Below are 15,381 nucleotides of genomic sequence, written 5' to 3'. Positions count from 1 at the left end.
CCCTCCCGCAGGCGCTCCCGCTGCCGGCCCGGCCTCCCCAGCCCCGCTAACGGTGCCACGCTCCCAACTCTGGTGACACAGCTCTTCCTCGGGATTGCAGCCACCCGGTTTTACACGCACTTGTTTTAAAATAGGGAGCGGGGGAAAAAAGTGTTCTGGAGGTGACACTTTCGTAATTTCCAGTTTATCAGTTCAGCTACCCGTTTGCCCATTTTTATTGGAAATTTTAACTACCTGTAAAATCTAAAGATGGCTGTTAGCGTCACACCGATCCGGGACACAAAATGGCTAACGCTGGAAGTGTGTAGGGAGTTCCAAAGGGGGACTTGCTCACGACCAGACACGGAATGTAAATTTGCACACCCATCGAAAAGCTGCCAAGTTGAAAACGGACGCGTAATCGCCTGCTTTGACTCATTGAAAGTGAGTAAATATTACATTATTTTCAAGGATAAATGGTTAATGAAAGAAGCAGTTGTAGCCAGAGAAATCCTGCAGCTGAACAGGAGCAAGTGCTGGCTGCCAGCAGTGGGGTGTTTTGCTGCTTTTATTTTATTGATGCTTGTCGATTTGTGTTGCTGCTTTCCTCAGGGGAACGGGAAGGATATAGGGAACGAAGGGAAAATACATCTGGCGGGGCTCAAATCCTCCAGTATGGCTACAGGGGCTCATTCTTCGCCTCCAAATTATTCCCTGCCTGTAGCTGGAATAAAGGGCACTTCACGTAGAAACAGCAAAGTCACTGTGAGGATTCTTTGTTTTTAATAGCACAAACCACGTAAGCAATATGAGGATTTGTTTCCATCTCGTAACTACCAGCGGGTTGTTGGTGTCCCTGGACAGCTGATGGTGAACCTTAGAAGAGTGTTTTCCTCCCTGGGTTATTCGGGTGTCTGTGAGCACCCTGCTTGCCTTTCTGTGGTTGGCACTGGTGTGGTTATCCCATCTTTCTCCCAAGTGCACTCGCTTAAGGGAAGGACAGCACTTAGCAGAAGGCAAGGGGCCTCTGGATGTGCAAGCATGGCAGGAGCAGAGAGGGTTTTCAGGAGGCACATCCCATCTAGGCATCATAAATACAGGGCTGTTGTTTCACTGTAGCTGCCGTGTCAGTGGTAAGTGTTAAATGTGCAGGTCCCAGCTCCTTCTCTTGGTTTTTCATGATTTGAGTAACCTCACATGTAAAAGACTCACAGCACAAACAGTACAGAATTAATCCAGCGGAGTCATGAAAGAATCAAAACCTGAGAAGCAGAAATTAGTCTGCCATTTTTTTCTCCAGTGTGATTTTCTCTCCCTGGGCCCGACTCCGGGAAGGGGAGCTGGCTGCTGGCAGGGCTGTGCTGGGAGGGAGCTGGAGCTGGGCAGTGCCTGCAGCTCCTGGCTCAGCCGGGCCCGGCGCAGCGTGAGTGGGGCAGGAAGTGGCTTATGGCAGGTCTCTGTAGATCCTCAGTGATCCTCAGTGTCTTTGGTCAGGGGACGGGGTAAAGCTCTACAGTGCTCTCAGGCCTGGAATGCTCCATCACCCCCAGCTGTGGCTTAGCTTGCAGATACTGAAAGGTTTGTTTCTCTGTTGTTCAATTTATTTAAATACAGCAGTTACAATGCATGCAGGGTATTAATTTTAAAATGTGGAAATAAGATGTTTTTATGCATTAAGCACGTGCTGGAGGCAGGAGCAGAGCCAGTGGTACCAGTGGGGAGTGCCAGCCCCGCGGTGCCAGCGCGTGTCGCCGTGGCCGTCGGTGGCTGCGCGGTGTCACCGTGGGGATGGCGGAGCTGCCAGAGCCCAGGCCTGGCCCCGGAGCCTCTCAGCCGTTCCTGAGCGAGGGGCTGTGACTGCCGCCGTGGGTTTGCTGGTGCAGCAGCGCCCGCAGTGTCCCCGGCTTGGTTTCCCAGCAACGTGTGTCTGGCCACCGCGGCCTGACCCCGCTGGCCTCGCTGCTCGTGGCGAGGATCTGCCGAAAGGCTGGAAAGCAGCCACTAGAGTGACCCGGACATGATGTCAGTGGTCGCTGGAAGTGCCTTAAAATCTCAGTGCAGGACGGGGGTGCTGCTGGTGCTGGAGCCGGGTGGCAGCGTGAGCTGGTGTCTGTGTAAGAGGGGATGGAGCGCGGCCCGGCCTGCTTTCCCCAGCCCTGGCAGTGTGACTGGCCCTTCTGCTGCCGTCAGCAGGGCTCTTCGCTTCCCTTTTTAATGCAGGAGCTGAGGCTGACCTTTGCCAAGCACTGCAAGGTCCGTGGGTGATAACCGTGGGTAACGTTACAGCGTTGCTGCGGATCCTCGGAAAGGAGTGTGCTGCTGCCCTGTGGAGTCAGCGCAGGGGCCGAGCTGGGAGCTGGGAAAGAATCTGCTGTTTAAAAATACACTGCTGACCAGAGCTGTTTACTTGTGCTCATGCTGAAAGGTTTGCCAGTGGCTGAGCTGCTGTGTGCTGGAGAGGCTCCCGGGGATGCGGGGCAGGATCCCGCGGTGTCCCGCCGTGGGCCCGGCGCCTGTGGCTGCCAGCGCTCCCAGCCCCTGGGCAGGGTGGCTGGTTAAGGAGCTGTACCGTGCGCGGGAATACCTTGGGGAAACAGCAAATGGAATATCCCCCTCTGGGGAATTGCCAGTCCAATCCCCATTGCTGAAGCCATTGCTCAGTTTTGGTTTTGTTTCAGCTCTCTGTCAGTTTTGGTGTGCGCCAATTTCAACCAGCTCTAGTCATTGAGTTACCTTGTCTGCACTATCGAAGACTTTAGATGTTCTGCAAAAGCAATTTAGGGAGATGCTGCACCAGCGCTGTCTGGACCTTATAAGGTCAGTCAATACTTTAGTGCAGATTAAAAAAGATTTTTGGTTAGGACATTCAGAAGTAATTTTTAATTTTTCAGTAATTCAATATGGATGTAATGTCCTTGTTCTTTACTAAAATAGCAGCACGCTGAAAAATTGACCTTAATGTTAAAATATTTGATTTCTTATTAATGTATATAGTATTAGTATTAATTATACAGCTATTCTTGCATTATCTCTTGAACATAAGACAGATACTTAGTCACTGAATTTTTCTCTACAAACTCCTGCATCTTGGCAGAGTTGAAACGAGGTGACCTTTAAGGTCCCTTGCAGCCCAGCCCGCTGTGCGATGCTGTGATGTGTCGCTCCAAGGCTTGGTGTGCCTTAGGAGTGACTGCTGTGTGAGCTGACGTCAGGCAGGTGTGAGTGCTGCAGAGCTGCAGCCCTGGGCAGGACTCCTCCGAGCCGGAGCTGGCCTGTGTGCTGGGCTATTCCTGGAACAGAAGCAGGCGGAGCAGATCCTCGGAGGGACCCTGTGCAGTGCAGTGCCCTTCGGCTCTGGCCCTGGCCCAGGTGTCCTCTGCGGGCGCAGGGACAGCGCAGCCGCCGCAGCCAGGCTCCGCTGCCCTACCCTGCCGGGAGGAGGCAAAAATAGAGGCCAGAAATGAAACTTGCAGCTTGGGTAAAGCGCGGGGTTTTTTAAATTACTATTTCCCCCTCCTGTGAAATGAAGGCACAGCTCTGTGCAGGGCTAGAGCAAGGAAAGCAGCGTTGCCTCCCGAGGTGCCCTGCTGTGCTGTGTGGGAGCAGTGGCACTGGGCTCTGGGCACCCTCTCTGGTTGCCAACACGTCCCGTGGGTGCGCCTGGCAGCTCCTCCTTACCTGAGCAGAACGAGCAGCCGCTGGCCCGTGGTAATTGGGAGCGTGGGGAGCAAGAGGCAGCCAGGCCTCTGGCTGTGACCTCTGAGGTGCTGCAGGAGGTCAGGGCTGGGACAGCCCCAGCGAGATGTTATCATCCTGCTGTCTAATTAGCGCTAATGGAACCTGCAGGGCTGGCCTAGGGGAGCGCGTGAATCAAGATGAACGTGTGTGGGATAATCTGGCCCTCAGATATTAGGAGGATAATTTTAAACCAAGAATGATTATGTAGTGTATTCAAATTATGCGCTGGAGCGGCTGAGTCAGCTCCAGCTCTGGCTCTGCCTTGTTTAAATGCCGTAGGATTTTTTTCCTAAATTTGGATGCATAAAAGCCTGTTAGACTGTCTACAGCAAAAATAAGCTCGAGTTCCTAAATCAGGAAACTGGTTTGCAACAGAAATTTGATTTTTACCATAATTTTGAAACATTTTTTCTTCTTTCTCTTTCTTGGAAAAATAAGCCGAAGTAGAACTCGTTTTTGAAATTACGTTAGCTTCGTCAGATGTTCCGATAGATGAGTCATCCGCGTTTCCTGAAAGCTGAGATAAAGATGTCTGAACAATGGGGAGATGGATGTCAAATGCAAATTCTGTGGGAGCTGCAGATGCGCTGAGGCCACCGCCACTGTGGCCAGGCTGCCATGCGGCCACTGCCAGCCCTGTGCTGGGGAAAGTGTCACACAGCAGGAGGGGCAGGGGGCTCGGGTGTCCCTGCGCTACCTCTGGTGCTGTCCCCAGTGCTGTCCCCTTGCTGTCCCAGTGCTGTCCCAGTGCTGCCTGTGGTGCTGTCCCCAGTGCTGTCCCAGTGCTGCCTGTGGTGCTGTCCCCAGTGCTGTCCCAGTGCTGCCTGTGGTGCTGTCCCCAGTGCTGTCCCAGTGCTGCCTGTGGTGCTGTCCCCAGTGCTGTCCCAGTGCTGCCTGTGGTGCTGTCCCCAGTGCTGTCCCAGTGCTGCCTGTGGTGCTGTCCCCAGTGCTGTCCCAGTGCTGCCTGTGGTGCTGTCCCCAGTGCTGTCCCAGTGCTGCCTGTGGTGCTGTCCCCAGTGCTGTCCCAGTGCTGCCTGTGGTGCTGTCCCCAGTGCTGTCCCAGTGCTGCCCTGGCACTGCCCCGCTGTGCTTGGCCCAGACCCATAGCAGCTCTCTGGAGGGTGGGGGCTGCTGTGTTCCCAAACCTGCTGCTTCAGGGTGATCTGATCTCACGTGGCTTCGGTGGCTGTGATGAGCACAGGTCCCAGCCCATGTCTTTGGAAATAATGTGCACCACGGGTGCTGCACTTCCAAGCTGGCTTTTGGTCTCCTAAGCTATGCTCCCACTAAGGTGGCTCCTTCATGTTCAAGCTGGGTGTCCCAATGAAGTGTAAAAGCTTTTTCTACTCTTTCTTCAACAGCTGGAAAGTCTTAAACTTCCACATTTCTCTGTTTTTTTTTTTTAATTCTAAGAAAAAGATGGAAACCAGAAGTGTAAGTCACTTAGTGATGATGTCTGAGGTTGAAGCTCTGGTGCCTTTTGTCTGAGACCCAGCAGCACTTGGTATGATAGTATTTTATCTTCTGATGTAGAAGTGTTTTTTTTTTTAAATAGAACACCTGAATTCTGTAAAAGTGACTGCCACTTTTTCCAAGAAGGCTTAAAAATACATAAATGTAGCATTATTATTATTATTATTATTCTGGCTGAAATTCACGAGCATCTTATTTCTTCTACCTCAGAGATGTAATTGTTAGTTGTTCAAGTCTCTCTACTACTCTTTCTACTTTGTCACTGCTTAAAAATACTGATATTTTTAACATGTTGTTCTCCCTTGTGTGACACTTACTTAAGGGTGTAGAGTAAGGACTCTATTTCATTTAATACAAAGAGAAGAAAATCCCATAAGCCTATTGCACTAATCATGTTGAGAATGGCAGATCATGGGTCTGATTCCTCTTCGATGAAGGCAAAAGAAGAAACCCAGAACACTTGAGCAGGTGGTTCTTGGGTAGTTTTACCTGTGTGGTATCTGGCATCCCTGGGGCACGGGGCAGTGGCAGGAGTTTGGTGCAGGGATGAGGTGAGGCTCAGGGCTGGGAGGCACATGGACACATGGCTGATTTCAAGGAAGCTCGTAAAGCAGTAACCCTTGGCAAAAAATGAAAACATAAACAATGTTCAAATTCCTAAGGTCTGATTTGCCATTTTTCTCCTCTCCAGCCTGTGCGTCTGCCAGCAGGCTGAGCTCCAGAAGAGGAAGCAAAGGGAAAAGTGGCAAACACATGGAGAAAATGGGGCAATTGTTAGGTGGAGTGGCAAATAGTCCATTAGCAAACCAAACAATTGAAAGCACGTGTGTTCCTCTGTGGGAAGATAGATGGTGTTTTGAAATCTTATCAGGCCTTTGGACAGAGGAGTTACGACTAACTCCAGCCTTCGCAGCTCATTTTACAGTTTCAGCTCTGCCTCGGCAGAAAGAGATTAAGTAGAAATTAAAACATTGCACTGCAGCATTTGCCCTGTCGTTTCTTAAAGGCTGTGCATAATAGAAACCAGCGTGGGCTCCTGTTACAGTCAGGAACTCTGCTGGGCATAGTCAAAATCAGTAAAATTCTGAACTGGTTTGCAGAGAAGATGTAAAGAGGCAAAAAATAAGAAAGCCTCATGTCAAGAACATTCAGACATTTGTCCCAAATCTTAACTGAGTTATCAGGAGCATCCTGTGAGGCCTGTCTCCTTCCCAGGATGACCCCAAGTGTCTGTTTTTCCAAATACAGATGCCTTGTTGCCAAGGCTCACTGAAATTTGTTGGAAGCAACAAATTACATTCAATACGGAATGATCACATCTGTTTTTTGACTTCGGAGAAATGCTGGTGTTGCTTTGTTGGGACTGCAGAGCCTTGTTAGCCCAGCTGGATGTTATTTAGGAACTACTGCCCCGGGTGCTGCTTAGGAGTCTGCGCTTCCTGCCAGGAGCTGCTCCCGTGTCCGTGCCTGGGAAGGAGCCTCTTCTGCAGATGGGCAGCCAAAGCCAGGGCGAGGCCACAGCCCTCCCTCCAAGTGCTCAGCCCCAGGCGTCCCACAGAGAGAGAGCAGCTGGGGTTTGGGCTTGGCCAGAATCAGCCCTCCCTGGTGCCCTGTGTTGGGCTGTGCTCCCGGCAGTGCCTCGCGCTGGGCTCAGCTGCTCCTGCACCAGGGCTGCTCAGCAGCACTCCAAACACCCCCAGCAAATCACAAGAGCTGCTTTTATCCTGATCCAGAGGGCTGTCTTGTCCCCCGTTTCACAGTGCCACTAGGAGGATTACTGCTGTTGAAATAAGATTTAAGTCAACACTGAATTGTCAGGTCCTGAAACACAGGATTATGCTAGTAAGAAAACCTTCGGATTCATGGTTGAATTTATTGAAATACTTATGGCTTATCCTCTTCATTAGGAAACATCTCAGGATTTAACTGATGCAGAACACACATTGAGGTAGTTGAAAGCAACTGCAATATTTGATCAAATAAAGGAAAATAGATCTGATGAAGTGGATTTTTAAAGAAGAAGAAGAAATCCAGTGTAGTGCTTCTGGAGGGCTTCACCCTGGCACTAGCAAGCTGCTTCCTCAGATTGCCTTTTCGTTATACTCCACTCCCTGGATAGACTTCTCAGCTCTCAGCCCTGGAGATCCCAAGAAGTTCTCTGTCTTTCCAGAAGGGGCTGGTGGGCTCTGATGGGAGAATGCTGATGATGCCTCCCAAGTTTGCTGACAGGAGCGGGACGGGGAAGGGGCCGGCTGGGGGAACAGGTCTGGATCCAGCTTCATCTCAGAGCACTTCAAGTCCTGTCAAGTTCCTGGAAAGACTCTCTTCAGCTCCAGATTTCTCTGGACCATTCCTAACTTGGCAAAATAGTACAGAGAGTTAGCAAAAAGAGAGAGTGCTGTTTGAAAAGAGGAGCAGTTCTGGGAGGGAGAAAAGCTGGTTACTTTTGTTGGTGCGATTTCACTGAATTTGCATGGGTTAATTCCAGGCTTACATAGAGACATAAATGGTTGTGAGATTGAGATTTAAATTTGAAAGAGAGGAATTGCACAGTATGGAAATTGTCCCACATGTGCCCACTGGACCAGGAGGCAGCTGACATAGACAGGGAGCTGTGAGGATATGGAGGGTGGCTGGCTGCAGGGCCACCTCTGTTGAGGGACATACCTGTGGGACCAGGAGGAGCAAACATTCCATTGAATCTGGGATGGAGCAGGGCAGTTTGTGGTTGGGGCAAGTCATGGGCAGGAGTTGGCTCAGGCCCGAGGGGTCTGTGGTGTCCCTGGGGGACAGGGTCATTTATGTGTGGACATGCTGGAAAACCCCACAGTCCAGGAGCAGGCAGCAAAGCCAGGGTAGCTGCAGGTGTAGTAGGTAACTACCACTTTACAGGAGTAAAACTCATTGTTTTCTGCTTGCTCTTTATCTTTAGACGGGGATTCAGTCTAAAATCCTGTACTGGTTCAGTGCTGGTATTTCATACTGGGTGAGGAGGAGGTTGTGTTTTGTTAATTTGAGAGCATCTTTCCAGCTTTGTCTGTGTCAGGGAGAGGTTCTTACTCCCTCCAGGAGCCTGGCAGGTTTTTAGGTGTGCAGTAGCCATCACAGCAAAGTCAGGAACAGCACAGGTTTTCTTACTTGGTTCTGTTATATAGGAACAAGTGTGCACACTTAACTGAAGTCTTTTGAAAAGAATAGGCAGAATGAAATGTTTTCTGGGTCTTTGGGGCTCGCTGTAAACTGACATTGGTGAAGCAAATACTGAGTGGAAAGGAAGAGTGCACTTGGCAGTGTGTTTGTGCAGAATTCAGCAGGCAGCAGCTCGGAGCACATTGTGCCATCAGAGACAGGCTGGGCTGCAGCTGCACGGGCTGCTGGCTCTGCTGTCCCTTCCCCTTTCTTACAGTGCAGTCAGTGTCTACAGCCTGCTGTAGATGGGAAATTGTGCCTGCAATTCTGGTTGCTTTCTGGTTGTAGGGTGGATGATTTTTTCAGAAAATCATCTGCATTTACATACCATTGCTTGTCTGGTGCCCTGGTAAAATGTTCCCTGCAGTGAGCTGAGTCAGGAGACAGCCTGGATGTCTGCAGTGGCTGTAACCAGATAAAAGTGCAGGTGAGCTGGGAAAGCCCCTGCCTGGGCAAACTGAAGGGTTAAAGAGTTCCCTCTCACTAAACACTCCTTAGAGGAAACAAGAGTCAGTACTTTCTGTCTACTAGTTGTTATTTACTCCTGTTGTTGGCTGATTGCTGACTGCACCTCGTGTCTGCACTCGTGGAGCAGAGTGAGGTGCTTCCCTTGGGCTAGGCATGCAAGGGATGGATGGATGGATGGATGGATGGATGGATGGATGGATGGATGGATGGATGGATGGATGGATGGATGGATATGGCAGCTTTAATTCCAAGTAAAGTACCTTAAAATGCAAAGCTCTTGTTGACAGTGGAACACAAGGAATTGTTTCATAGTAAAAAAATTAATTTGTGATTTAAATTTCCAGGTGATACTGGAGGGGTGTGGTGGGGCTGGTCAGTCCAGGGAGCACCTCCCCAGGCTGGGCATTTGCTGCACAAGTGACGGTGTGTGGAGCTGCAGCTGGCAAAACAGACATGCAGCACAGAGCGAGCTCACTGCAGGCAGGACAGGGCTTGGGTTTTTCTCCATGGCTGCACTGAACAGGAGGAAATGGGATTTTTTATGACAGTGGTAAAGGTGATTAAGTCTCTAAGTAGAAGAGAAGACAAAGGCAGAAGAGAGAAAGAAATTAAAGGGCGGGACAGAAGAGAGACAAAAGGCTGAAGAGGTCAGATGCTGTTATAGCACCTGGCAGATAACACAGGAGAGAGGGCTCTGAGCTCTGTGAGCAGATGGGAGGGGATGGGGAAGCGAGAGCAAAGCACAAGCCAGGGAGATCAGGAGATACCGGAGGATGTAGTGTGCAGGCAGGCTCCAAGATTCCTTGACAAAATGTGTTTGTTCCCAGGTTCTGCCAGCTTTTTGCAACAGGTCTTTTGCACCTAGTTCCAAACGTGGTTACTGGCATGATTAAATATATCTGAAGAGAAAAATAACACTTGCTGATGGATTTTTTTTTTAACTGTGGAGGAAAGCACACCTCTGTTTTGCCTTGTTGGAATCCTTTAGCACTTGGCTTCATTAAGTTCAGTGCTGAAAATCAGAAGGGAAGCAAGGTCTCCTGTCCATGTTTAGTCCATTGGCTGAAGACACTGTTAATGTTTGTAACAATGTAAAATATTTCTACACGGCATTTGTCACATATTTATGGTTTAGATGTTTCTGCTAATTTTAGATACCTAAGGAATTAGGCGCTGAAAAAGTAGCAACACTGGGAGGTTGAAGTTATTTGTTATACTTGTCAACTGTTCTGCTCTGGGCTACACACACACCGTAGACTGTCTGTGTATGTGTGTGTGCTCATTGTATTTTATATATAATGTATATCTGTGTGTATATGATGATTCCAGTTTTTTTTCAGGCTGTGTGTTTTGTGTGTTGACTTTGGGTTTGTACGCAAAAAGGAGCATTCAGAAACTGCAAAGACCTTTTGTGAATTAAGAAGCTACTTTATGCTTAAAAAAACTTAAAATTGTAGTTGCCAAAAATACAGTTGTATTTAATATTTAAAATTTGGAAAGCATTGCTGGATTTTATCATTGTCTGGAGTACAGCCATGGGTCAGTTGTCCAGCACCATCTGTAGTTGTTCCATTCTTTCTTCTCTGTTCTGTTTAAATCACAAATAATTAAGTGTTTCTGAGTGACTGCTCAAGTTCTGTTTTGATCACCTGACAAATTACTTGGTTCAGCTTCTGCTCCTTGATGTTGTGTAGAAGCTGTCTGAGCCCTGGCAGCTGCAGAGGCAGGGATTCCCTGAGGCTGTGGTGCCAGGGAAGAGCAGGATCAGCTGCTGGGAACAGCACATCTCCAGCTCCCTGGAATGCTGGAATTCTGAGCTCTTGGGCGTAATGGTGGGCAAAGCTGTCACTGTCAGCTTGTGTCTTTGTAGGGAGGTTGTGGGGTAGAACATTCTCATTTTCTATTTCATTATTTTGCTGTTTTACTACTTTTAGAGTGAGTCAAGTCTCATGTAAAAAAAGGTCATGAAAAAGAGAGGAATTCAATATTTGTTTTATTTCCTTTCAATACTCACAAACAAGTTGTTTCCTCTCACAGATCTAAGTGAACTATATTAAAAGAGAATTTAGGTTTTTGAAGAGCAAGCACCTGTAAGGCAGCCCTGCAGCCCAGCCCCGAGGCTGATGCTCTCATCTCTGGAGCTTTGATTCTGCCTCACACATGCTGAACTTGGGGAAAAAGTGCTTCTGCAATGAGATCATGATACGCCAGTCCTGCCTCTGAATGTTCCTGTTTGTTTCATCAGCTCAGTTGGCTCCCACACATGGAAAGTTTTTCATTTCCCACCAGCTATGTGGCTGAACACTTGAAGTGAGAGTGTGTGAGTCTTCAGGTCACACACACACACACACAGTATCTGCAGAGGTGGCATTTCCTGCAGCTCAGTGTGTGCACCGAGGTAGTGACACTGCCGAAATGTCCTACGACGACATCAGACTGCCAGGAGCAGAAACCACAGAGTCATTTAGGGTGGAAAACCCCTCCAGGATCATCGAGTCCAAGCTGTGCCTGATTGCCACCTTGTCACCCGGCCCAGAGCGCTGAGTGCCACATGCAGTCATTCCTTGGACACCTCCAGGGCTGGGGGCTCCGTCACCTCCTGGGCAGCCCCTGCCAATGCCTGACCACCCTTTCTGTAAAGAAATTCCTCCTGACAATGCTGCTTCCTACAGAAAGTCTGCATCTGTAAAACAACACTACTCCTCTTTCCTTTTTGCCATTGGGCTGGGGTTTTGTGTCTTCCTCCTGCTGGGATGGGCCTGGGAGCCGAGCTGCCCTTGGGAGGAGCAGAGCACTGCACAGCTCTGCTTTGGGGCAGGACAGGGCAGGTGTCAGTGCCCCTGTGAAACTAAACTATCAAAGGGAATTCTGAGCACAGAGCAGTGCTCGGCATGTTTTGTGGTTATTTAACCTCAGCAAGATAAATCCTGCCACCTGTGTTTGCCACTAGTCCGTGTGCACTGACCTGCTCTGTTCACAGCGCGGCAAGGGCAGGTGGATCTGCACCTCTGTGTTCCTGCATGCCCACGAGCTCTGCGAGGCCTTACAGACCCTGAAAACAGCTTTCTGCTCCTCTGGTGTCATTGTCACCTATTTCATAAGCTTTTCTGAGCGTTTTTCTCCTCAGTGTGTGACTGACAGAGTTGAGCTTTTCAAGACTTTTGCATCAAATATTCACCCTGCAGCCGCATTTCTGAGCACAGAGGTTCTCACCTGGTCCTGCTTTGTGTGAGTATTTGTTCTAGCAATGAGTTGCATTTTTAGAAGCAAAGCCTATGCAGAGGCTTTAACAGAGGGAGGCTGGAGAGCTCCTGAGAGCAAGCAGTGTTTCCTGGTAGCTGTAATTGTATTTGCACTGCGCTGGTGCAGACAGAGCAGATAGATACTGTCTTTATTTGCACACTGCCTTACAGTAGGTCTTTGTTCTGTCATTTTGCTGTCATTTTGTTTCATGTGGAAAGTGAGCAAGGCCAAACCTCTGGGGTAGAAGGTAGCAGGGGTGCAGAGTGTGTAGTTACAGCAGCACTGCCTGTTAGAGATGCTTAAATGAGTGCACACATCCATCAGACAGCTTCGTCTTTGTGAAATATTGATCTGCAATATCAGTGTTAAGAGGCCTGGAAAGCACTTAGTGCAGGAAATTATTCCTGAGCTGTATGAGAAAAGAACCTGTGACTGATACAGGGCCTGTTGAGCCCTCTGTCCTGCCTTCCCCTCCTGAGCAGTGCAGCACAGAGCTGAGCAAGGGGTTCAGCGTTGGTGTGGGCTGAAACTTCCAGTTGTGGTTGGCGCTTCCATGTGCAGCGTTAATGATTCCATGTGCAGCGTTAATGATTATTGGATCATGTCGTGGGCATGTCAGGGGTGGGGCTGGACACTGACCCGAGGGCAGGGAGGCCGGAGCCTGCACTGCTTGGTTATCGTGGGGATGGCTGAGCCGCAGGTGAGAAATTCAGCGCACGGTGCTCGTGCCCTGCGTGCTCCTCTGTGCCGCTGCTCTGCTGGCTTCCGCGGGACACGGAGCTTCCTGCCCCCAGCCCGGCTGGTGTCCTCTGCTCCTGCTTGGTTTTCCAGGGAGCTGTTAATGCTTCAGAGCCGGGCTTGGTTTGTTTTTTTTAAAGAAACGTGACAAGTGTGTCCCAGAGGCGCAGTGGAGGTGGTGCTGCATGTGAGGTCCCAGCGGGGCCTCCAGCCCTACCCTTGCTCCCAGTGGTTCCCGCAGGGACTGCTAGGGTGTTTATTTGGTTAGGAAGCTTTTACTGGGCCTTGTCGCACACTTGCAAGGTAAAACAAACCTGATGTGTCAGCCTTTGTTTACCCACGACACTTTCCCTTTCCTACTCTTGCTTGCTTCAATTTGTTCTTTGTTAAAGACTTTTAACTCTCTGTTTGCCTTCTGATGTTGAATACATCAGCATTTTTTGGTATCATTTTTTTTTGTCCCTGAAGTCTGAATTACTTAGATTGAGTCTCCCTGTATGAATTTTTGAACTATAAAGTTAGTTTAAGTTTTTTTATTTCTCTTCTGCTGTACCCTTTGTTATTTATATCTTTTTCTTCCCTCATTTGCCTAAGCAGTAAAAAACTGTTACTCAAGCTTGTCATCAGTTGGCCATGGTTTGATGGCTTTCTTTATGTAGCTTCTCATTACCTCAAATTTGTCTTTTCTCTTGCCTCTCTGGATGATGTAGTAAAATCTTAGGTTTGTGTTTTTCTAGTCCCTTTACCCAGTGCTGTTATCCCCTCATCAGTGACGGGCAGACCATATTTCAACAGTAATGGGTACTTTCCTTGCCATCAGGGAAATCTGATCTTCTTTTCAGCTTTCCTCCCCGCTCCTGAGGCTTCTGCAAAGTGCCTCTATGATTGAATACCAGCTGGCCTGAGAGTCACCAGACCCATGGTAATTCCATCACCAGCACACTGTTCTCCGGGGGCTGTTGGTGGTGCTTTCTTGTCCACTCCAAGCCGAGCAGCTGGGGTGTTCTCTGTGCTGAGGAGGAGCTGGCTATGTGCGATAACGGGGTCACAGTTCCCCTGGGGGAGCCTGTGCAGGACCCTGCTGTGTGTGTGCAGGGTTTGGTGCAGCAGGGCACCCAGGACAGCCTCCCCTGGCCAGGGCAGGGGATGCTGTGCCTGCCCTGCCTCTGGAGCGCCGCTCCTGTCCTGGCCCTCCCATCCATCCCGGTGTTCCGCTCCCCTCCGCCCCGCTCACATGCTCGCTTTTTTTGTCCAGAAGTGACTAAGCTTCCTGTTATTCCACTCTGTCAGTTTTTCCCCAATCCTGCTGTCGTGTTGGGCAATATTTACTTGCCAGCAGCTTCCTCTGCCGCTGTCCCACTCCGCTCCGTCCTGCTCCCACTTGCCTCTTAATTTGTTACTTGTGGCCCTCAGGGATGTTCACTTTCACTCTGTTGGACTTATTTCCACTAAAGCCAGGATTTATAAAGAACTGTGAACCCCAGGAGAATGTTACCTGGATGCTGCTGGAATGCACTGTGGACTGTTTGATCTGTGGAGGGAGAGCTGCACTTTGGTTCACGATGTGAGCACACCTGGCACGGGTGCAGCCAGGGCAGCATTGCAGCGCTGTCCTGAGCTACCCCTGCCTGATGGGTGTGTTCCTGTGTCCAGAGGAGTTGTTCCTGCCTCGTTGGAAACCACGGGCACACTTGGATTTAGCAGGGCTTTCCTTTGGATGATGGGAAGTTGAAGGAGCTGCTCAGGAGAGGGTTTTCCCTCTGGAGCTCCGGGGGCAGCCTGGAGGCATTGGCCAGTGCCTCTCCCTGCGTGCTGGGCACGGCTGGCAGGGGGCAGTGGCTGTAGGTGTCTCTCATGGGCCTGTCCCAGCCCCTCTGCCCCGAGGCAGGGGTCAGGCAGGGTGGGCATGTCCCCAGTGCAGCACCCTGCAGCACTCGTGCACCTGGCCCCACCGTGTGCCTCCCTGGGACCAGCAGCAGCAAACAGCCATGGCCACCCAGTACTCCTGGTGTAAAAATAATACCTCAGGAGGAATAAACAAGCTATTTTTGTGTGTTAGGGGTGGCCATGCAGAGCTGACTCAGGGCCTTGCCTTGCGCTGCCGCCGAGGGCTTATTCAGACATGCTGAGCATTTAGGGCAGCTTCCCTGGGTGCTGGGAGGGTGGGATGGTGCCAGTGGGCTCTGGGAGGTGTCCGTGTCCCGAGAGGGGCTGCTGGCTGCCAGGCACTGCTCCTGTGTCACAGAGCAGGGCACACCCCAGTGCCAGCTCCTCAGGGCCCCAGCAACATGGCCGGGTCCTGCTGGAGCTGCTGCTGGCTCGGGTGGTGCTTGTGCCCAGGTACAATTAATTACATGGAATTGCAACAGGTGGGGAGGGAAACTTTATCTGGAAGCAAATAGGGACAGAGCTGGTAGGAAATGAATAGTGCCTGGCAGAGATTGGGTGTGAAAACTGACACATAAATGTCACAGCATGTAAAATAGTTTCTCATACGTAGAATTAAACCACTCGTGACCCCGACGCTACAGCAGGGCTGGGTACGCCAGGGAA

At 50.1% G+C, this 15,381-nt stretch overlaps 1 protein-coding gene across 5 annotated transcripts in view; it reads left to right on the top strand.

Annotated features, from left to right (window-relative positions):
- The first annotated feature begins 6 nt into the window (after positions 1-6).
- MBNL1 (muscleblind like splicing regulator 1) overlaps positions 7-15,381 on the top strand; it is a 45,449-nt gene continuing 30,074 nt past the window's right edge. For all 5 annotated transcript variants that reach the window (XM_031055367.1, XM_031055365.1, XM_031055366.1 and 2 more), the window contains exon 1: positions 7-423. In XM_031055367.1, coding sequence (XP_030911227.1) covers positions 250-423 — 174 coding nt within the window. In that variant the 5' untranslated portion in view covers positions 7-249. The remainder of the gene's footprint in view (positions 424-15,381) is intronic.

This window comes from Geospiza fortis, unplaced genomic scaffold (genome assembly GCF_000277835.1).
Source record: "Geospiza fortis unplaced genomic scaffold, GeoFor_1.0 scaffold172, whole genome shotgun sequence".
NCBI lineage: Eukaryota > Metazoa > Chordata > Aves > Passeriformes > Thraupidae > Geospiza > Geospiza fortis.
The sequence above is the reverse complement of the archived record's forward strand: the minus strand, read 5'-3'. Positions and strand labels throughout refer to the sequence as shown.